This window comes from Oratosquilla oratoria, chromosome 12 (genome assembly GCF_046742065.1).
Source record: "Oratosquilla oratoria isolate Oo_2021 chromosome 12, ASM4674206v1, whole genome shotgun sequence".
NCBI classification, from domain to species: domain Eukaryota; kingdom Metazoa; phylum Arthropoda; class Malacostraca; order Stomatopoda; family Squillidae; genus Oratosquilla; species Oratosquilla oratoria.
Genome location: NC_134788.1, coordinates 61822935 through 61848070, shown reverse-complemented (window position 1 = coordinate 61848070; position 25136 = coordinate 61822935). Strand labels below are relative to the sequence as shown.

Below are 25136 nucleotides of genomic sequence, written 5' to 3'. Positions count from 1 at the left end.
TTATTTTCGATATTTGGAATCAGTTTTGTGTCTCGCCGTTGTACTTTTTCAATCTATCAGTGCCTTTAATGAGATTAGGTGACCACACGGAAACAGCATGTTTCAAATGTGGACAAACTAACAATTCATATAGCTTGTTAATGACTGATGGACAATTGAAGTCAAAAGATCGCGCAATTAGTCCTAGATTCTTATTTGCTTCCTCAGAGGCTGAAATACAATGCTTTGATGATTTGAGATCGCTACTGATAATTACCCCGAGATCCTTTTCACTGTTCTCTTTTGTTAACAAATTTCCAAATAACTTGTAATCGTACTTACTGTTATTTTTACCTATGTGTATTACCTTGCATTTACTTGTGTTAAATTTCATTAGCCACTTTTCAGACCATTGCTGTAATTCATCTAAATCTTCTTGAATATCTAATTGGTTTGAGTGATCATTTGTCATTCCGCACATTTTTGTATTATCAGCAAATTTGGAAACAGTAGATTTTAGTCCGTGGTTTGTATCATTTATATATACTATGGATAAAAGTGGCCCAAGAACGGAACCCCGAAGAACTCCACTCGTAACATTTTTCCATCCAGAAGTTTTTCCATTTAAAACAACTCTCTGTTTTCGATCCTTCAACCAATTGCTAGTCTAACTTAATAGGCTACCACTTATTCCGTGTTAAGCTAATTTAGTAAGTAGTCTTTCGTGTGGGACGGTATCAAAAGCTTTTGCAAAGTCTAGATGTATCAAATCTATATTGTTTCTTTTGTCATAATTCGAGATGATTGTAGTGTAGAATTCGAGTAAGTCACACAAGAACGTTTCCGTCTGAACCCATGCTGGCTATCATATATAAAAAGGTATGGATAAAAAGAGAAATAATTAAAGAGGAAAGAGAGGAGGAAAAAACGAAAAGACAAGAAGCTAAGGAAAAAAACGAGAGAAGAACAAGAGTCACAAAAAGAGGAATTCTATTGGAAAGTAGTGAATATGAGAGCGAGGAAATGGATCATAACAAAGAAAAACAAAAGGGAAACAGTAAATACAATGGAAGTAGCAGAAAATTAAGAGTGTCTTACACAAATATAGATGGATTAATAACAGGCTTGAACGAAGTGAATGATTATCTGAAGGAAAAAGAACCGGACATAATGGGAATTGTAGAAACAAAATTAAAAGGTCCACTATGTGGGAACGCGTGGGCAAAACATACGCTCGCGCTTATGTATGTTAAAATCTTGTACCAATTACTAGTTATTGGGGTAACGACCGTTACTGGATGTAATAATCGCCCATCCCAAGAACCCAGTGTTTAGGAGAAAGACATGAGGAACTGGAATAAGTTAGCTGGGTAAAAGTAGCTATTCGTTGCTAATGTAGCTATTCGTTGGAAGCGTAGGTTATTAACAATAACAAATATGGCTGATTCTGTGTTCAGCGCCGTAATCCCTACATAGAAGGTAGAATCTGTGTGTTTGTTATTTGATATTGTGCGTTATTTTTTAGACGTCTTCTGCAACAGTCATTACTCCATGTGTAAATTCTCCCCACCCAAAAACCCCGATCTCCCACATTTCCCCCCAGATTGTTCTGGAGGAGAGGTAGGCCTAAGTGCATTACTTTAACAATTAATATCTTAAAAACTACTCAATTGCGCAGGAAATGAAGTACACCATCGTTCATATCACAACATTTATCACACATGAGCCAGATATCAAGTTCTATGGTTGGGTGAATCGGTAAATTGTCCCCAATGATTTCAGCGCTCATTACATGATGGTTATAAAGTCTATTCCATTTGTTGATCACTGTTGTAAATCAGGTCTTGTCTATTTCCTTCTTAAACCTAGTCAGATTTGTACAATTTCGTTCCATTATTTACTATGAGTCCTGCCCTGCTAAATGATAATCTTGACCCATTTTGATATTATATGATATCACGTTGCCATCTTTGTTTTTCCAGTTTAAGTTAAGGTGCATAAACATCTCTACGTAACAGATTGTTGCCCAGTTCTTCAATCAGCAGTTTTGAATATATTGATATATGCTAGGAACAATATCTAACAAATCCTATATTAGCAATCAAACCCCACATATCTTCAAAACATAACCGATGTTCTTAATCGGCTTATTATGCCTGTGAGCAAGACTTTTATTTTACACATGCCCAATCCCGGATGAAAAAACAAAAACAAAACACCAGTACCGCTATCATCTTATCACTACTTCCTGCACATAATGACTGTTAGTAAACCACAGCTTGTGAAAGGTCAGATCGTAAGGAGGTAGATTTCTGGATTACGAAACAAAAACAGATTAGTTAGCTTACCCCTTGATAGAGCTTATGATTTAAGCATTCTTAGCTCTGTTGTGACAAATATATTCGCTAAGTAGGGATAAACCATGTAGAAAAAAAAAACTAAAAGTGCCTTTGTACTGCAAGAATATATGAAATAGTTTAGACATTTGTGAGACGCTGAAGAGTGTCACAAAAATGATAAGCAATGAAGGAAGCCACAGGTAAAGAAATGATAATTGTAGGCGTTTGCCAGACAAAGCCTACATGTTTAGATTGATGCCTGGAAGTTGCAGGCCATTATGGTTGTAGCTGTGTAGGTGTTGGGTACTTTAGAAAGAATGCTGTAGGTTAGTAATGAGATCAAATTAGGTATTGTTCTGTTGAAAGAAACCCAGCGTTTCAAAAATTGTAGAGAGGGCTGTCTGCAGGGACGTTAAATTTTGTAACCTAACAAATCTTGGTGTTTTAAAAAGTGTTGCCGACGTTAAAATGAATTCATTGTATTTAAACATGGGCTAGCAGATGATATAGGAAAGGGTTGCAGACTGGCAAACATATGTGAATACTTGAAATTATTATTATGTAGAATCATTACTATACATTTATTGTAAAAAAAAATATATATGTATGGAAGAGAATGAAAATGATCTTGTATAAAATTATCTCGTATCAAATACAAGAAACAAATTAAACAAATACCATTGTAAGATCTATTTTCCATGAGGGAGAGAGAGACTGAGTAGGTTAGATATGGTCAGAATAAGAGAATACTGTCTTGATTTATTGTTTATTTGAACAATGTTGTCATTTCTCGCACTAATCACTGCCTTTGCATGTTTCTCTAAATCACAATACTTATTTCCCAATGCAGTCCTCAGATGGGGATGGGGGTATAGTACAAACTAGTGATTTCCAATTGAAATAGAACACCCGATTTGGTCAAATCAACAGGAAAATTGTTGGGAAAAAAATTGCCTGTTGGGTGTTTTGCTAATGTCAGGATTTAGATCCCTGAATGCAATATAACTTTGGATAATACAATATGTTTTTTATGCAGTGTCAAAGCAAAAAAATGGGCCAGGAGATCCTTCTATTCATAACAAGGTCCATGTTTCTGTCACGGGATGAAGTTTATGGATTCCCTAGGCACCAGGAACTCAAGTTTAAATGCCATTAGAGGAAAACTATTGACAGCAGTCATGTGATACATGCTTGTCAGGCACTGGCAAGACCAGAGGCCTCCAGAGTGGTTGATATCGACCCATGGCAGTCAATGCGAGTATGCAAAGGGTCAATAAATGCTTGGGGGTTGATAAATACCTAACCTAACATTTTGGAGGGGCTCCTTTCCAACCACCATCTCTTGCTCCACACACATTTCTAATCAATTCGTTCCACTCTGATCCCTTCCTGGTATACCACATCTTCCAACTGGTATCCAGGCAGAATGCCACAAGATATAGGTAATCCATGTATAAAACACAAATAATGACATATTTTGCACATATCTATTTTATTTTTCCCATACAAAAAAAGAAAACTGTGCATATAATGTTAAAATAGAGTTGATGACATTAAGATTCTTGATGCTACAGGCTGATTGGATTCCATTGAATGTTGAAACTGGTACTTGCTAAGAATTCCAGTTTTGAAAGTTGTTTTACTCCCAACTCTGATGTTTCTGTGGAGGCTGGCCAGTTGGATCCTGTGCAATTATTGGCCACTTTATTGTCTTCCTTTCTAGGGAATTCATTAGGGTCCATACAGAGGAGTGATTATTTCCAACCAGAAAAAGAAATGATGGTAAAAAGATGAAAAAATAAAGGAATGACAGTTGTTCCATTTTTCATACTTTGTGATGACTCCACATTACTTAGGTCATACTCTGATTTGAGGCTTCATTTGTAATCACACAATTCTAAGGGCTATAAGAACTTGATTTATTCTTGTTATCATGCTATACATCCATTTAATTCTTGTATGGCTTTAACATAAACATAAAATACATACCAATGGCTATTTCCCAAGACAAGGGAAGTAGCCAAAAAACAAAGGTATAAAGTCCACTCCCACCCATTCCATCCCCACATACTGTACTCCACTTTCATTCATCCCTTCCTCCCTCTTATCTTAGCTCCTCATGGATGATGGGTCATTCCTGCATCTCGCCCACTGCCCTTGGTCAGCAAGACACAGGAACGCTGCTTCATTTTAATTGCCCCCTCATGCAGAAAAGGAGAAGACGGGGAGAAATCCCTTTGGGCTGCATAATATCATTCACACATACTCCCTCAGCCCCCCATCCTCCACCCACTCCTTTCCATGCATCACAGCATCATCCATACAGGACCATTCTCCATTCATCCCTATCTTCTGTCATCTCTCTTCCTCTCTTTCCCAATGTCCTTCATACAATCTCCTTTTAGCATCCATTCCCAAATGTCTGTTTCTCATTACACTTTAATCCACCAAGGCATTTACTTGCTCTTCTCAATCTGCATTCTACCTCCACCTCCACTCATCCCTTACCCGCCACATTTGCACCCAAGTATCTAAAACTATCTCTCGCCCTTAATACTTCCAATTTGCTACCACATTCTTCCCTTGTACATCTCATCACCTTACTTTTACCCACATTTATCTTCAACTCCCTTCTTTTGCACACCTTCCCAAACTCCATTACTAACTCACTTAATTCCTCTGATCCTGCCACAAGCGCAGTGTTGTCAGCAAACAACAACTGGCTTATCTCCTACATTTCTCCATTTTCTTTAACCATCTCCAATCCCTGGCCAATTACCTTTGCATTTACCTCTCACACCACCCCATCCATGTATAAATTGAACAGCCAAGGCAACATAAAACACCCCTGGCAAAGTCCCACCTTTACCTCAAACCATTTCTGATTCCAACACAGGCTCTACTACTCTCGTAAAAACTCTTGACTGCTCTCAACAGCTTCCCTCCTATCCCATGTATCTGCAATACCTTCCACAATGCCTTCCTGTCTACCCTGTTATAAGCCTTTTCCAAATCTATAAGTATCCCAAAAAACATCCTTACCTATTCCTAAAGTTTTCTCACATATCTGCCTTACCACAAAAATCTGATCCACGCAACCCCTACATGTCCTAAACACACACCGATCCTCACCAATTACTCCCTCTGTTCCTCTCCTACTCCTCTCAAACAAAACCCTTCTCATAACCCTTCCCAACTACACTGAACATTCACACTTGTTCCTTTTTCCCTTGTAAAGTGGAACTATACAGGTACTCCACCAGTTCCCCGACACTACCTTCTTTTAAACAAACAATAAACAACCTCACCAGCCAGTCCACCATCACTGTCATTTTCTTAGAGCTTCCCACTGCATTTACCTTTCCTTCCTTATCCTCCTTCACATTTAGCAACTTCCTGAAATACTCTGCCCATCTTCCTCTTACCACCGTTTCTTCCATTATCATCTCTCCATCTTTACCTTTTACCTTTTCTTCTCTGCTTTATTTCTTTCCAAAACACCTTTTTATTACTTTCAAAACTTTCTGTTATACTCTTACCCCATTTCACATCTCCCTCTTTGCTTCCTTTATCTTATGCTTTGCTTCTTTTCTCTTTTCTTTGTACCTCTCATATGATTCTCTCATCCTGTTTTGTAAACAGTCTATGAATGCTTGCTTCCTCTGCAACTTTCTTTGCTTCTTCATCCCACCACTTGCTCTTCCTTCTATTTCATCCCATCCTCCTTGTTCCACACACCAACTTTGCATACCTTGTAACTCCCTCCTTGAATCATCCCCATTCCTCCTCCACTCCTAGTTCTACTCTATCCTTCACTCCCTCTCATTGCTTAAACGAAATTCTTCTATCTTATACCCCTTTGATTATTTTGGAGGAATACCTCAAAGGCTCATCAAGTTCTGGGCTACAATTTTCCGAGTCTTTTTCTTTGTACCCTTATTATCAGTTCATCTAATGGTACTAGTTCCTTAATACTGCAAATGATATTGATCAACCCTGTCATTGGTTGGCTAATATTCCTATGTAGTGCATCTGCTGCAATGTTCTCCCTACCTGGAATGTATTCAAACTTAACCTCATAACATGGAAGTGTAGTAAACCACTTGGCTAATCTGCCTCTAAGATTCTTATGTTTGAATAAATTCTGAATAGCTGTATGATCAGTCCACACTCTGATTGGATATCCCAGCATACTATCTCTAAAACTCTTCTGTGAATATATCACTGCTAATGTTTCCCTTATTGTAGTGCATTGTTACAAAATCTCAATGTGAAAGCTATCTGTTGCAATTTTGCAAAGAATGAGCTCTTTATCATAATTAGAAAAAATGAGAACTGGAAAACTAGTCAATTTAACTTTCAACTTGTCAAAAGTTTGTTGTTGTTCAGGTCCCCAAATGAACTTGGAATCTCTCCTTCACAAAGAATTTAATAGATTAGATGAGTCTGCATATTCCTTATTAAACTTCCTATAATACCCTGTCAAAGGATTACAAAGGTGGAGCATGCCAACAGGAGACCTTTTGGTCCATAACTAGGCCGGATGCAGAAAAAATATACATAAATGATAAAAAAGAAATATAATATAAATTATGATAATATAAATGATAATAAATAAAATAAGTAAATAGTAAATAATAATAAATGGAAATCAAGCAAATAATAGACAAATAATAACAAACAAATAATCAAATAATGTAAAATGAATTATAATCATTACAGCTTCGAACTGAACTACATTGCACTGCCTCTGCAGGAAGTTTATTCCATTTATTAACTACAAGGTTGGTGAAGTTGTTTCTACCCACTTCCAAATTAAATCTATTTCCTGACAGTTTGAGACCATTATTTCTTGTCAGATTCATGCACTGTAAGAATTTTGTCACTTTATCAAGTCACCTCTGAGTCTACGCTTTTTTAGGGAAAACAGATTCATATGTTTTAGTCGATTTTCGTATGATTTACTTTTTTATATTTGGAATCAGTTTTGTCAATGTCTTTAATGAAACTTCTTTCTCTACATTGTTTGGTACTGGATAGTTCTGTACTGCCTCTACCTTAGAGTTCACTGTACTGAGTCCATGCCTTTTAACTTATGTCTCAAATAAATGACACTATCTTGTAAAAACTTTAATTTTTCCAATTTCCCTTTAAACCTGATTCAACTGACTTTTTCACTGTCTCTACCTTTGAGTTCACTGTAGTAAGTCCATGTCTATTTATCTTATGTTCCAAATAAATGACACTTGCAAAGTTTCACTTTCAACCCTGATTCAACTAGTCTTGAGAATACCTAATTTAATATCTAAAATGGCATTTGCTTGAATGCATAATGCCTTGTTGTTGTAGAAAATGCTGTATAATCTTAAGAATCTTTGTGCATCTTTATCTGCCAGAAAGCTAATTTGAAATCAGTAGTGCTAAAATACTGATTCTCAGTTCCCAAACTACAAAATATATCTGCTATCACCAGTAATAGTAGTCAATCAGGTATTGTCTGTTTATTCAATTCCCTATAATCAATAACTGGACACCATCTGGACACCATCTGAATTTGGCATCAGAATCAATGGGAAGTTCTCTTCACTTTGACTGGGTTCTGTGACATCCTTTGATAACATTTCAGTGATCAAGTTATCTACAATCTAGCTTGGAATGTGGTAATCTGTAGGCAGGCATATAAACAGGTTGAAAACCAGTTTTAATTTGATCTGATGTTTTAAAACAGCTGTTTTGTCCAAGGTGTCCCCAGGCAAAGCAATTGCTTTATTGTGCTTCACTAGCAATAGGATTAACCATGATTCTAACTCAGGACAAGTAGGCCCTAGTTGACTCTTATATATCTCCTCCAAATCTGTTTCTTCTTGAATTGGAAGCGGTGATTCCACCTCTTCAGGACTCTTGTTTAAAATCTTAAAGGATTTTTGATAGACTTGAAAAGATCCTATTTGTGAACCTTGTCTTTAGACCATGTCTTTATTCAGAGTAGTAATCACTAATATTTCTGCCTTGTTCTTGTGTGTCTTATAAATCCCAAAGTCCAATTTCAAACCTTTTATCCTAATTGATTCTGGGATGGTTAAAATTTTGAAGACTACAGTGATGCCTTTGAACTGCACTTGTAGTCTGTTAATTGCTCTGGAGTGCAATAATGTCGGCTTTATTGTGCCACCTTCCACAATTAGCAAAACTTCATTTGGAGTTGATGAATTCTGATTAATTTCTGGGATTTCTTGAACATTTGAGCTGTGTCCACTATGTGTGTCTTCTTCCTCATGTGTTCTCTGTTCTTGAATAGACCACTCTGACCCGCTACTATCCAATCTAGCATTGCTATCTTTCCCCATCAATCTCAATAAGTTCTCTTATCTCAAATACTGGCTCTAAATCTAGTTGATTTAAAAATAGGATTAACTGTGATTTTGCTAAGATCCCTAACTCAGCTAGACATATGACCATGCCCTCTTTTCTCATTGTTTCAAATCCTATCACTAAATCTCCTAGGAAGACAGATTCTTCTACAACTATCCCCAGAATGTGCAAGTGCTCATTTTTATACAAAATAACATCCCAAGTCAGTCTTACCTAATGCCTTTAACTGACTCCCTGTTACTCCTAGCAATGAGTAATGGATTGGTTCCAAGAGTTTCACTTCCGGTTTCATCCTTTTTAAGCACTTTACTGATTATAACATTTACTGCAGATCCTGTATTGATAAATATTTGATTAGGTCTATTAAATACTTTACCCAGAGAGAGGAGCCCTAGTACAGAAGTCCTTCCAATTGTTATTGTAAATTTATACACTTCACCTGTTTTACTTAATTTCTTTGCGTCATCAATCAGAACTTCACATTCTGTTCATTTTTTGGAACTTTTTTTTTTTAGCTTAGACATAATAAGGCAGTTGAACCCTAAATTAAGTAGTTCCTCTAGTGATGGAATTTCTTTATTGGTTCAATTTCAATAAAAAGGCTGTCAATATATCCTTGCCGAGTTGTGATGTCTTCTCTTGTTCTGTTGAATTTGTTGTTATCTTGAAATTTACAAGATCATTTTCTGTGACGGATGATAGTTTATGATTAATTCATATACGGGCATTTGATGGAGGGCAATAATTTCCACCTGATGATCTGAATGAGTCGTGAGAACTTTTGTGTTAGATGATTTGAGTTAGATGACTCCTCCATGAACTCTAGTGTCTCCGACAGTTCTGTATAGAATGTACTTTTGACTATGTTTTTATTTAATATGTTTCCTCAAGTGAGTCCAGGCATTCGGTATTGGTTTGTAATATTGCCAGCAGTTATAGCTGGTACACAGATTGGACAGTGGCTCATGTCGGAGTTGATCTGGCAACTATGTGTTTGTTTACATTGTAGTGAAAGAATAGAAAAGGGTAGTAGCAAACGCCAGTTTACCATATGTTGGCAGAGTCCACTATATGAAGTTCATATGAATGTGTATTGATATGACCAACTAAGTAATCAGTGACCAACATTAACAGCAGTCAAGTGGTGGTTGTTGGCGAGTAGCATGGATACATAAATGGGCACCTCCTCAAGGTTAGGCATGTTAAGCAGTATTTTGCTATGTGATTTAAAAAGAGGTTTATTAACATCAAGACTCGGCATAATCTATCTAATTCGCCACAGCTAATAGTTTGCCTCCGTGAATTGATTCAGTATTCGAGCCTGAAAGTGGGCCTATTTGTTTATAGTAAAAAAGTAATTGTTGATTTACTTAGCCGATTATTATTAAAAGGCTTAACATATTCGTGAGTAAATTAAGTTGTTTTATATAATAGCTTCAGGAGTTCAATTAAATGAGTTGGTGAAGTTCACCTAGTATATACTAGGGCCTATTTGTTCCTAGTTGAAACCTTGTGTCCAGGTTGAAGTTTGTTCATTTGAATTATGGCCTATTTTTAGTGAAATTGAATTGTTTTAATTTATTCATAGGCTAGTACAACCTGAATATTTTTTTGTACTTTGTATAAATACAGTCTAATCATGACTAGTGATAATGAGGATAATGATAATCTTGATGAAGCTGGATTTGAGACTGCATTGGCTAAATTGAAACGAGAAAGGGTTATACTTAAAAGAAAAGTTACTCTGATTCTTAATCAATTAAAGGATTCACTCAATAAAAAGACATTAAACATTCGTTTCTGTAGTAAACAATTAGATGTTATTGACCAAGTTATAAGTGAAATTAAAGTTAAAGATGAACAAATTTTAGATCTTTTAAAGGAAAATGAAGTAGATGTTTAGAAATTTGACACATTTACTAGTGAAGTAGATAAGCAAGTAGGCTATCATATGGAAATAGATGAAAGTCTATCAGAATTTCAGGATTTTAAAATGGCAGGGAATAAATCCAATAATCACTCTGCAAGCTCTACAGATGCTGATAGATTTGTTGAAACACTCAATAGGCTAGACCATTTTGACACTAAACCGCCTCCCTTATCATGCGGCGTTTTTGATGGAACAGAAAAGTATAAATTTGCCTTTTCATCTTTACTCAATCAGTTTAATAATGTCATATGTAATAAGGAGAGTGTGTCCCAGGCAGTGAAGCTTAGTTATTTACATAGTTATCTTAGGGGTTATGCTTTGAAAATCATTAGCCATTTGTCTATCATAAATGAAAATCATGATACTGCACTAAAATTATTGAAGGATGAATTTCTGGATGTACCCTTTATAGTGGATGAAACTTTCAGAAGGATTCTAAGCACAACAGTGATATGACAAGGAGTTTTTTACATTAAAGTCATTCATCACTGAAATAAGAGCATACATTTTTGAATTAAAGTCTAATTATGGCTATGATTTCACAGTGAAAGATTCTCCTGGAAATTTACTATTGAGTCATATTCTCTTTGATAAGTTGCCTACAGCATTCAAAAGGGAACTGGTTCCTAAATATAATACCAACTATCCTACTTTGACTGAAATCTTTGAGTCATATAATGACATTATTAAGACTAATTAAGACCTGTAAAACTACTTTGCCTAAATCTGATAAAATCAATAAGGCCAAAGAAAAATTCAAAAAATGCACCCAAAGAAAATAAAGGTTCTCTTCAAAATTTTAAGACCAGTCAAAATAAGGTTGTTCCCTCTAAAAACCTTATTTGTGAATTGTGCAGCACATCAGGTCACTCTTTGGGACTGTGAAAAAATATTCAACTCTTAAGGATAAGACAGAGAGAGTACAGGAGTTAGGTCTCTGTGCACGTTGTGCTGGATCTGGTCATAAAGAAGATGAATGCTTTGGCAAGCAAAATAAATTAAAATATGGTTGTAAACACTGTAATTCTCATGGCCATATAGCACCCCTTTGTCCTGAATTTAAAGGGCCTAATACTAGTAGTAATCATCTTTGTTTAACATCTCAACAAAAATCTGAAAATGATTACATTTCCCCTACTGTAACTTTGGAATTTATTTGTGGTAAACAGAGTAAGAAGATCAGATGTCTAATTGATACAGGGAGTCAGCGATCCTACATGTCAGCAAGAGTTGCTAAAGAGCTGTGTACGGATTTAGACTCATTGAATATGATAGACTTCAATATAAAAACATTCATTGGAGCTGAAGTTAAGAGCTTTAAGCAAACCTTAATAGGTGTTAAAATGAATAAGATAATTCAAATGCCATTTCTTAATGACCCTTCACTCAGCATAAGTTTTGTTGTACCGGGTATGAATGAAGCCCTAAAAAATATAAAAGATCAAGGTTTTGAATTGGCTGATGAAGCCTTTGGATTAAATCAGGATAATGAATTAATAGAGGTGGATGCATTGATAGGTGTAGACTTGCTTCAATTCCTTCCAGAATGTTCATTTGCCCCGTGCTTGCAAGGGAGCTGCATGGTAATTGGAAATAAAGTAATTCCTATTGGTAATGTCAATCATTTCTTGACTAGGAAACAGGCTTCTCAAATTAGTAAAGAAAACGGCAAGTAATGAAGTTCAAAACTATCAATGTCAGAAGTCTTCTAAAGTTCATGACACCTTAGTTAATCTGATACTTAATCCAATTAAATCTTATTTTAATCGTCTAGAAAACATTTTAAGTGATTTAGATATTGAAAATGGGATAGAATATCTCTTTAGCTTGGAATCTATTGGAATTAGTAAGAATGAAATTTATAGTTCAGAGGATCAAGAACAAATTGCTAGATTTAATGAAGCTATTCAGTTTAAAGATGGCCATTACCAGGTTAAGCTTCCTTGGCATTTGGAAAAAATAGAACTGGTCCCTTCTAATTTTCAGGTTGCCAGAAAAGTGATAAGGAGAGTCTCAAAAACTCTTAAAAAGTCAAATCTTTATGAAAAGTATGAAGAGGTCTTTGATAAGTAGCTTCAGGATGGAATCATAGAGCAGATTGAAATAGACTTTTCTGTTGAAAAGGTGAATAATCACACTTGGATTCCACATAGGCCAGTCATTAAGATGGAAGAGCAGGTCTCAACTAAGATTAGACCAGTTTTCAATTGTTCACTAAAAACTGATAAGAATCTACCTTCTTTGAATGAGGCTGCATATACTGGAGTAGATCTAATGGAGTCCTTGCTTAAAGTGTTATTTTGCTTTAGAACTAATGATATAATCTTGCTGAGTGACATCAAGCAGGCCTTCCTGTCAATTAGGCTCAGCCAAGAGTTTGACAAGAACCGTTTTTGTTTCCTTTGGGAAAGGGATAAATTGACTGCTTATAGATATATAACTCTAGTATTTGGATTTACATCATCACCCTTCATTCTACATTATGTAATGAAGAAACATGCCAGTAAATTTCCTCTTGACAAATGCACTAACATTCTTTCCAGTCAATCCTATGTTGATAATTTAATATTCACAGGTAATAATTTTAAGGAAATGACTGACCTTTATTGGCTTTGCTATGAAAGAATGGCTCTTGGTGGTTTTATTTCACGATCTTGGAATTCAAATTCACTTGAACTGAGACAACTGATAGAAAGGGATGGCAAATTGGTTGAACACTCAAATGAGACAGAGAAAATTCTAGGTTACAGATTTAATCCTAATATAGATGAGATGCAGCTTGCGCCTGTTGAATTTCACTCTGTCAGTACTAAAAGACAATTGTTATCCGAGACTTCAAGTTTATTCGATCCACTGGGGTTAGTCTTACCCATTAGTATCAAAGGAAAGTTATTGATGAGGAAGGTGTGGCAACACAAATTAGGATGGGATGAAAAATTGCCTGAGGACATAATAAATGAGTGGGATAATATCAAACCAGACTTTGAGAAAGCTAATCAGGTCTCCTTTATTAGGCAGGCATTAAATGAGAATGAAGAGTATGGACTTAATATTTTTAGTGACAGCTCACAAAATTGCTTTGGGTTTGTTGCTTATGGTACCAGTAAGGAAAGTAGTTCCCTCTTATTTGCTAAAGCAAAAGTGGCTCCTGCTAACAAGGAAAAAGAACATAGTATCCCAGTCTTGGAGCTACTTGGAGTGATTCTTGCTTTAAAGTGCATCTCCACTATTTTGAATGCCTATTCCAATATAAGATTCAACTATATTAATATTGCTGTTGATCCACAAGTTGTGCTCAACTGGTTAATAACCAGACAGACTAAACTAAAATCTAAGTTTGTCAAAAATAGAATAGGTGAGATGGATAGTAAACTACAACAGCTTGAAAGGGATTATAACATTCCCATTAGTTTTAATTATGTCAAAACTGAAAATAATCCTGCTTATCTCTTAACTAGAGGATTAACCTACAACAAATTTATAGATAATTTTGAATTTTGGCTCAAGGGACCAGATTGGATGAAATATGAATTAAATACCTGGCCTAAATACCCATTGTTGAGTGTGGGTTTTAATTCTGATCAATCAAAATATCAATACTCACAATACCATGCAAGGAAAGGAAGTTGAAATCAAACCTATTTTTGACATTAATAAGTTTTCAAACTAATAATGTTATGAAAATCACTGAGTATCTCCTCAAGTGGATTTGTATGAAGAGTGGTGAAAACTCTCATGAGAAGGCATTGGATTATTGGATCATGATAAATCAGTCAGTCGGTTTTGCTAAAGAAATTAGCCTCCTTAAACAAGTGGATACACTCAAGTCAAGTAACTTTAAAGATTCAGAAGTGCCTTCCTGAGTATTGAATTTAAACTTGTTTCTTGATGAAAAGGGCATCCTGAGATCACGAGGAAGGATTTCCAAATCACTTAATTTGATTATAATGTGCACAATCCTGTACTTTTGGGAAAAGATCACCATTTCACTGTACTTTTTACCAGATTTTGTCATGCTCAGATACAACACATGGGAGTCAGTACTACCTTCAATTTCCTAAGGTCCCAAGGATTCTGGATCCCAAAGGGTAGATCTTCTGTTAAAGCTTCAATTAAGGACTGCAAAATTTGCCAGAAGTATAATGCACTTGCCTATAATTACCCTAAAGTAACCAGTATGCCTAAGCAGCACATGAATCTGATCAGACCTTTCAATCATGTGGGAGTTGATTATACAGGTCATGTATTTTTGAGAAAAGATAATACTAATGCTTTGAGTAAATATTTTATATTGATTTTCACTTGTCTTAATATCAGGGCTGTCCATTTTGAGTTGTTGCCTGACATGTCAACTAAGAATTTCATTCTGGCCTTTCAAAGATTTTGTAATCAGTATACTATTCCAACTTACTTGTACAGTGATAATGCCCGATCATTTGTGAAAGGGGGAGACATATCAGAGAAAACTCGAGTCAAATGAATTTTTTGATGAACTCTCAAAAAACAAAATCAAACATGTAAGAATCCCAGTATATTCAGTATGGGTTGGGGCAGCATGGGAACGCCTTATCAGAACAGTAAAAAACTGTCTGTATAAGGCGATTGGAAGATCTAAATCAACATGTTTTGAGTTTCTCACTGCCCTTTCAAACATAAAAAATGCCACTAATTCTAGACCTCTCACTTATAGAGCCAGTTCAGAAGAATTTGAATTTATAACTCCAAGTTCATTCCTCAAACTTAATAACATTGGTTCATTGATGTTCCAAGATGAAACTGATATTTGGGTTAATGATGAAAATCAGGAAAATCTTGAAAATGCACTTTGCAAGCAGAATGAGATGTTTGAGGGATTTAGAAGGTTGTGGTATGAAGACTATCTTCTGAGTTTAAGGGATCATGCAAAAAATCTTTACCAGAAAGAATGGTCTGACAAGATAAAGAAAGGAGATGTAGTTTTGATTAAACATCCAAATAAACCCAGACCCTTTTGGTTAATGGGAATAATATTAGAGATAATTATTGGGCATGACAACAAGGTTAGGACTGTTAAAGTGAAACAAAATAATGGAGAAATTGCCTTCTATACAATAAAGAATTTGTATCCCATGGAATTAAATATCTTGGAAGTCAAAACCCATCACAACCTTCAGAGGTAGATACTGGAAACGACTCAAATCAAAGAAATCCTCAAGCTCCATCTGCAAATAATAGAGATCTCAAACCAAAAAGAAAGGCTGCATTAAAGCAGCGTGAACTTATGAAAAATAAATTTGATTATTTATAAATTGGGTATTAGGTGTTGGGTAAAATGCTACACCCTGGTTCAGGGGTGAGGATCCATGTGTTTAGGTGGTGGTTTAAATACTGCACCCTTAGTCTAAGGGTGAGAATAAAATGTTTTACCAAAGTTTGATTATAGGTATTAAAATCTTATTGATTTATTATATTTGTATTTATATTGATTTGGACACAAGGTTGCATTGCATTGCATTTGTTACAAATGCAATCTCTTGTCTGGAGTATATTAGAAATTACGTAAAAGGTGACGTCATATTGAACTCTGGAGGTTTAATATCATTAAAGTAATAAATTATGTATATTTAAGTTATTGGATAAAATCTGAATAATTAATCATTTTAATGATCAATTGTTACTGATAATTTGTAGTGTATTGAAAAATTTAAATATTTGAAATAGATACCGAAAATTCTGGTTGGTGAAAAGGTAAACAATGATCGAGTTATTTATAGATATTGCTTACTGCTAGTTGCTGGCTTTGTTTAAAAAATTCTTTGATTCTGTGAAAATCAAGATGCTGAGAATTTGTGTCAACTAAAAGTAAATAATATAAGTTTACTGTAAATCAATTTCGGAGGAACATTTACTTCCAACTGTAAAGAGAAACCTCTCTTTAAAAACAAAAGAGGATTACATCACAATTTAAGATAACAGTTGGATAAATTCAATAAGGTGAAAGAGAGTAAGTACACACTTGTCCGAGTTAAAACCAGTCTCTCGAAAAGTCTTCGCCTTTTCAATAGATTACATCTAAATATCAAGAAGAAGGTAAGATTGAACTTTCTCATTTTGAATTAGTGTAAATAAAGTAAGAAATTGTTTGGATGAGGAAAACAGATCCTTTTCCAATAGTGATACAGGGCTGGGACACTAAATGGTGTGGGTATGATGTGCATACATTACATGTTTATGAGGGTAACCAATTCTATTTACAAAAGATTACAAAGGAGGAGCATGCCAATAGGAGACCTTTTGGTCCATAACTAGGTCGGATGCAAAAAGATATAACTATAAATAAACAAATAAATACAAATAGTAGTAATATAAATAGTGAATAGGTAAAGTTAACTAATAAAGAAATGTGCGATTAAGTACAAATTCAATTCACTTGGGGAGCATCTTTGGTAAAATTATTCTTTGGTTATTAGGAATCAAAATCTCAGAAGGAACCAGCAACTTGGGTTCAAGTCGATGACTCAGCGTCTGCTCATTGAGAGAGCATTTACATGATGTGCAAAGTCAGATTTTCGTGGTAAGGCAGATATGTGAGAAAGCTTTAGCAAAGGGTTAAGATGTTTTTGGACCTTTGAGTATTTGGAGAAGGGTTTTGACAGGGTAGATGGAAAGGCATTGTGGGAGGTTTTACAGATATATGGGATAGGAGGAAAGCTGTTTATAGCAGTCAAGATTTTTTTTTTTTTTTTTTCAAGAGTAGTACAACCAGTGCTAAAGCCATAAGGATCAATGAGAGGATATCACAGTTGTTCACGCAACTGGGATACCACTTTCTTGATACTTGGTTTCTCATTTCTAGGCATCATGACTTATATGTTTTTGATGGAATCCACCAAACTCACAGAGGCAAAGATGTTCTTACAAAGTGGAGTTCCTCAGGGTTCCGTTCTTTGGCCACTTCTCTTCATAGTATATATAAGTGATATAGACCACGGACTGAAATCTATTGTCTCCAAATTTGCTGATGATACAAAACTGCATGGAATGGCAAACGATCACTTAAACTAATGGTCTGTAAATTGGCTAATGAAATTGAACACAAGTAAATGCAAGGTTATGCACATAGGTAGAAATAACAGTAAGTACAATTACAAGTTATTTAGAAATTCGTTAACAAAAGTGGATAGTGAAAAGGATCTCGGGTTGATTATCAGTAATGATCGCAAAACATCTAAACAATGTATTTCAGCCTCTGAGAAAGCAAATAAGTTTCTAGGACTGATTGCGTGGTCTTATGACTTCAACCACAGTTGGAATATGCCGTTCCCTTATGGTCACCAACAGATTGGAAAAAGTACAACAGCGAGCCACAAGACTGATTCCAAATATCAAAAATAAAAGATATGAAAATCAATTAAAACATATGAATCTATCCCCCCCCCCCCCCCAAAAAAAAAAAGAACTTAGACTCAGGTGACTTGATACATGTCTAAGTTTTTAAAGGGAATCGACAATATTAAAAGTGACAACATTTTCACACTGTTATTATTTCTCAATTTGTTTATTATCTGTCCATTTATTATTATTTACTATTTACCTGATTGTTTATCATTTAACTTTACCTATTTATCTATTTATTCTTATTTGTCATTATTATTTTTTGTATTAATTTATCCATCATTATAGTTTTTTCGCATCCGACCAAGTTATGGACCAAAAGGTCTCCTGTCGGCATGCTTCTCCTTTGAAATCCTTTGAATTTGAAATGGAGAGAGCGAGTGGTTTGATGTATGGGTGGGACTTCGCCAGGGATGTGTTGTGTCGCCGTGGCTGTTCAATGTGTAAATGGATGGGGTGGTGCGAGAGGAAAGTGCAAGGGCAATGGGCCGGGGATTAGAGAAGGTTAAAGAAAATGAAGAAATTTGGAGGAGTTAAGGAGGTTAGTGTCTGAGTTTGAGAAGGTGTGCTAAAGAAGGCACCGACGTGATGTTTTCCGAACCAACGGTTATCCGAGTCAGACCGTATGGAAATGGACGAGGACGCCGCAACGTACCGAGACACCATCCCCTCACACAGGACACAGGGTCACAATTCTGTACATTAAAGGTGCATCAGAGGTGACGGCCAGGATACTCCGGGACAAGAACATACAGGTAGCACATAAACCACGCAACACTCTGCATCACAACCTCACCAGGGTCAAGGACATGGAAGCACCCACTCAGTAGTCGGGTGTAGTGTACCGCATTGGCTGTTTGGATTGTGATGCAGATTACATAGGAGAAAGACAGAAGAAACTCGCCACTAGAATTAAAGAGTATAAACAGGCAATTAAACGGAAAGATGCAGCCTCAGCACTTTATATATAAACACATGAACGAGCTACAGCACAACATTGACTGGGAAGGAGCCAGAGTGGTACACAGAGACAGCTCAAAGAAAAGGAGAATATTTGTAGAAGCGTGGACGACAAAAGAAGTTAGCGTAAATGGGTGCATAGACTTAAATCCAATATACCTGGGCACTAGGAACACAATGACAGACTCAACATAAAGTGAGAGAGTACAGGGTGAACAAAGGTCACAGTGTGTATGAACATGATTTCATTTAATTCCTTTTTCGTGCAAGTGTGTAGTCCACTTTTTTCACTTGTTGTATAAGTTGCATTTTATTCTATTGTATTTATTCTGTGTAAATAAAAATGTATATGATCCATTATGTATAATTGGGTATGTAAGGTTGTGACCAGTTATCCGGTTCCCGTAACGACTGGAGGAGGAGGAGGAGGGGACCCGGACAGCTTCGGTATCACGGAATACCTCTCCCAGTTCCAACCACGGCCAATATATTAAGCTTTTTGTCCACTGTATCTCATTACGCCCCTGAAGACGGTCCTAGGACCGAAGCGTGGGCATTAAACATCCCACTTTGTTAACATAAGTAAAAGCTTGGTGGGATGCTTTGTCTTCATTTTTGTTTGCTGTTAGCCCAAAAAGTCATCTGCAAAACACTCCCTACGTGACGTACGCAAGATTTTGACAGCAAAGCAAGTAGTGTGCCTCTACGTTAAAGGTTGCTTTAATTGGCCTAGTTCTTCATTGGTTCTGATCGCCGCTGCCAAATTTGTAGATAGAAAGAAGGCGACGTATTAAACGTGTTCAGTGTTTACAGTCTCTAATGCCAGACATACAATTACTATAGGTATAAACAACTTAGTGAACACCGTAATTGAATCTGGAGAAAATTGTGTTGTCATTCTGATTTATGAGTAGAATAAACAATGGACGTAAATTTTTCACAAATTTAATTGCAACTCATTTGTAGTGACCGTTGCAACGGTGAATCCGTTACTCGATAAGATAATCTCAAAAGTTTGTTTTAATACTGGTTGATTGAGGGGTAGGAATAGGAGATAAGTATGGAATTTCAACCCACAACTAGGCGAAAGGCTCTGCCATCCCCTTTATAGGAGGAAAGGGTCTGTTGGTTTGTAATATTGTCAGCAGTTGCAACTGCTACACGGATTGGACAGTGGCAACTGTGTGTTTGTTTACACTAAGCAAACAATGACTAATGTTAACAGTGGTGGTGGTGGTTGTTGGCGAGTTGTGTGCCCGGGTAGGTGGGCACCTATTCGAGGGCTAGGACAATGTAATTGGTGTGGATGTCATGTGAACACATCCCATTTTCATGAGTGATTTTAATAATCGATTTTACTGTGTGCTTTTCAGTAAAATATTCTTATAATAGGGGATGGCATGTATGAAATGGTTTGGGTACAAAATACCCACAATCCTACTATTACAAATCTCATAAAGTTAATGTCAATCTTATGATTACATTTTTTCCAGAAAGGTAACCATCAACATTTCTGTGGGAAAGTTATCCATAGATTCCATGTATTTGTCATGCAACAAAGAAAACCCGATGTAGCATCTATACCTCAGCTATCTCATGGGGAGAAACATTTCTAGTGCGACCTATTTTATGCAGTTTTCTCACCAAAATATTACCACATATATCACATGATGACATAGTAGAGAGGCCTTTCCAGTGTGACTTGTGTGATTCTGCTTTCTCGCAAAAGGGTGGTCTCAAACATCACATGATGACCCACACAGGAGAGAAGCATTTCCAGTGTGACTTGTGTGATTCTGCTTTCTCGCAAAAGGGTGATCTGAAACATCACATGATGACCCACACAGGAGAGAAGCCTTTCCAGTGTGACTTGTGTGATTCTGCTTTCTCACATAAGCGTAGTCTCAAATATCACATGATGACCCACACAGGAGAGAAGCCTTTCCAGTGTGACTTGTGTGATTCTGCTTTCTCACGTAAGAGTAGTCTCAAATATCACATGGTGACCCACACAGGAGAGAAGCCTTTCCAGTGTGACTTGTGTGATTCTGCTTTCTCACATAAGGGTAATCTCAAAGATCACATGATGACCCACACAGGAGAGAAGCCTTTCCAGTGTGACTTGTGTGATTCTGCTTTCTCACGTAAGGGTAATCTCAAAGATCACATGATGACCCACACAGGAGAGAAGCCTTTCCAGTGTGAATTGTGTGATTCTGCTTTCTCACATAAGGGTAGTCTCAAAGATCACATGAGGACCCACACAGGAGAGAAGCCATTCCAGTGTGACTTGTGTGATTCTGCTTTCTCACAAAAGGGTAATCTCAAACGTCACATGATGACCCACACAGGAGAGAAGCCTTTCCAGTGTGACTTGTGTGATTCTGCTTTCTCACATAAGGGTAGTCTCAAATATCACATGATGACCCACACAGGAGAGAAGCCTTTCCAGTGTGACTTGTGTGATTCTGCTTTCTCACGTAAGGGTAGTCTCAAACATCACATGATGACCCACACAGGAGAGAAACCTTTCCAGTGTGACTTGTGTGATTCTGCTTTCTCACACAAGGGTAATCTCAAAGATCACATGATGACCCACACAGGAGAGAAGCCTTTCCAGTGTGAATTGTGTGATTCTGCTTTCTCACAAAAGCATGGTCTCAAAGATCACATGATGACCCACACAGGAGAGAAGCCATTCCAGTGTGACATGTGTGATTCCGCTTTCTCACAAAAATGTGTTCTCAAAAGTCACATGATGACCCACACGGGAGAGAAGCCTTTCCAGTGTGACTTGTGTGATTCTGCTTTCTCACGGAAGAGTAGTCTCAAATATCACATGATGACCCACACAGGAGAGAAGCCATTCCAGTGTAACTTGTGTGATTCTGCTTTCTTACGTAAGGGTATTCTCAAAGATCACATGATGACCCACACAGGAGAGAAGCCTTTCCAGTGTAACTTGTGTGATTCTGCTTTCTCACGTAAGGGTAGTCTCAAATATCACATGATGACCCACACAGGAGAGAAGCCTTTCCAGTGTGACTTGTGTGATTCTGCTTTCTCACGAAAGGGTGTTCTCAAAAGTCACATGATGACCCACACAGGAGAGAAGCCATTCCAGTGTAACTTGTGTGATTCTGTTTTCTCACGTAAGGGTAGTCTCAAACATCACATGAGGACCCACACAGGAGAGAAGCCTTTCCAGTGTGACTTGTGTGGTTCTGCTTTCTCACACAAGGGTGATCTGAAACGTCACATGAGGACCCACACAGCCATTCCAGTGTAACTTGTGTGATTCTGCTTTCTCGCAAAAGGGTCATCTCAAACATCACATGATGACTCACACATGAGAGAAGCTATTTCAGTGTGACCTATGTGATTCCACTTTTTTCACAAAAAGGGTCACCTCAAATGTCACATGATGATCCACGAATCCCGGAAAAAAGACCCACATAGGAAGATCCCTGGGCGGAAAGAAGCCCCACCGGAAAAAAGCCCCCAATTTATAGATGATAATTCTTATTAATAACAGTAATACTTGTTTTAAATAAAACCTAGTTCAAAGGGCCCGGTGAGTTGGTTTCACATTCCGTGAGGTTAAGGTGTTTAATTGCATTAAAGGTGTGAAGTAGACTTCCCTAATGGTGTGGGTATACAAGTCCCACATTCATCACAGTATCATTCATATCATTAGTGTGTACTCATCTGTGTGGATATATATATTTCAACATGGAAATGATCAAAAACAACAAAGGTGGACAGAAACTTTGTTACGATGGTTATATGTACACGAAGAAGAGTGTGAACAAAACGTCTATACGATGGGAGTGTTCAAGGAGAAAAGCTATGAAATGCAGTGCAACACTGTACACGGACTTGGATATATCTATTGAAATCAAAGGTACAAAACATAGTCATAATTCTAATACTGCTAAAGTAGATGCCACGAAGGCCAGAGTTCAACTGAATGAGCACGCTTCTGCCACCAGAGGAAAGCCAAGTCAGATTATTGCCGATACTGTTGTTAATCTTCCTGTCGCAGCGCGTGCTGAGATTGGAAACTCAGAGTCTGTGAATCGCACGATTCGCAACCATAAGCGCCACGCTCCTCCGAAAGATCCCGCTTGTCTGCAAGATTGAAAACTGGACGATTCATGGACTATGTTTGATGGTCAGGAGTTCATGTTCTTTGATAGTGGTGCTGATAGCAGTAGACGGGTTATTGTCTTTGCAACTGAAGAGGGATTGCGTTATCTTGCTCGTTCCACTCAATGGTTTATGGATGGCACATCCCGGACTGCTCCGAAACTCTTTCATCAACTCTATTTAATTCGTTGCCCTTTAGGCGAGTCGAAGATAACATGTGTCTACGCCATTCTTTCTGGCAAAACTCAGAGCATATATGAAGAAGTGTTCCAAGCCATTGTTGAACAGTGTGCCACACTAGGATTCAACCTTGATCCTACGACAATCACAACCGATTTCGAACTCGCGACTGTGAATGCTATCCGGACTGTATTCGGGGATCACGTTCAGTGCCACGGTTGTTGTTTTTTCCACTTAACGCAGAACACCTGGAGGAAGATACAGGAATTAGGCCTTGTGACACTGTGCAAGACAGACGAAGAAAGTAGATTATTTTGTTCTATGTTAGATGCCTTGGCTTTTCTGCCATGTGACAGAGTTTCGGAGGGGATGGAATTTTTAAGAACTGTTATTCCGGAGCAACTCAGTTGTCTGGTAGATTATTTCGATGCGACCTACGTGTGTGGAGGATATCGTCGTATCCAGATGCCTGCCGAACGCCCAGGTGATGTGCTACCGACCGCCGCTTCGTATGCGCCCAACGCCACCCCTTTTTCCACCCGAACTTTGGAACGTACACCAAGTAACCTTGTCTGGCGGGCGGGCATCGTGCGAACAAGCATTGTGTGGCGGGCGTGGAATCAAGCCTTCACACATGTGGATGATCGGCCACGACCGACCGACCATCCTTCCGTGTGGATCGCGATCGAGGCTCTACGAAAAGACCAGGGCAGGGGAGACATACAAAAGACCTTCAGAAAAGGCTTCCCACTCTCTGCAAAGACTTCGAAGCAGGCCAGAAAGACATTGAAGCGTTTCTTAAAGGCTGTGCCCACTGCATCCGCTTTTAATTCGATTTAGATTTACTTAAAGTAGTGCTAACTTTCAAATGTACTATTTCATAACTTAGTGCTGACTTTGTATTTTTCTATAATAAAAATCTGCTATTCATAATATTTAGTATATTGTAGTATTTTCATATAATATCATGTAAACTGGTGCTGACTTTGTATTATTTTATACTTGATACTTTTATACTTTATACTGCATAGCTAGCCTCAATTATACTATTGATTTTCTATTGTCATGTATTATTTGTGTTGAATTGAAGTAATTTCCGATTGTTTTATTAATATTTAGTATATTGTATTATTTTCATATAGTGTCAAGTAAACTTATCTTTTAAGCAATAAACACATAGTTTTATTCTTAAATTGTGACCTTGTTTTCCTAAATTGGGGCTTTTCTAGAATTTGGGGCTTTTTTCCGCCTGGGTATTTTCAAGGTGGGGCTTTTTTCCGCCAGGGAATTTCTTAAGTGGGGCTTTTTTCCTAGGAATTTTTGGGACTTTTTTCTGTTGGGGCATTTTTTTCCGAACCCCGATGATCCACACTAGAGAGTCGCTCTTTCCAGTGTGACACTAAAGAGCGATCTTAAATGTCACATTATTACCCACGCTGAAAAGAAGTCATTGCAGTGTGACCTGTGCAATAAAGCTTTTTTTTTTATTTACGTAAGGGTCTTTTCAAACGTCACGTCACATGATTACCCATACAGGAGAGAACCCATTGCAGTCAGTGTAACAACCTGCGCCATAAACATTTTCCCCGATTTTTTTTTTTTTTTCTCAAATGTCACACGGTGATCCACGCATGATTGAGCCTTTTACGGTGTGACCTGTGGGATGAAGCTTTCTGATATAATAAGGACGATTTGAAATGTCACTTGATGACCCACTCCGGAACAAAAAAGGCCTTTCCAACAGCTTGAAGGAGCAGTAAGTATCTAACAGCATATGGTAATCAACACAGGTGAGAAGACTTGATTGTCTGACTTGTGCGATGCAGCTTTCTCGCGAGAGATGCTTTCAAATA

At 37.2% G+C, this 25136-nt stretch overlaps 1 protein-coding gene across 1 annotated transcript; it reads left to right on the top strand.

Annotated features, from left to right (window-relative positions):
* Nucleotides 1–1402: 1402 nt before the first annotated feature.
* LOC143030446 (uncharacterized) lies at nucleotides 1403–22589 on the top strand. Its single transcript, XM_076193595.1, has 3 exons — nucleotides 1403–1458; nucleotides 20448–21704; nucleotides 22579–22589. The coding sequence occupies exons 2-3, from the start codon at nucleotides 20702–20704 to the stop codon at nucleotides 22587–22589; spliced, it is 1014 nt and encodes a 337-aa protein (XP_076049710.1). The 5' UTR covers nucleotides 1403–1458; nucleotides 20448–20701.
* The last annotated feature ends 2547 nt before the right edge of the window (nucleotides 22590–25136 follow it).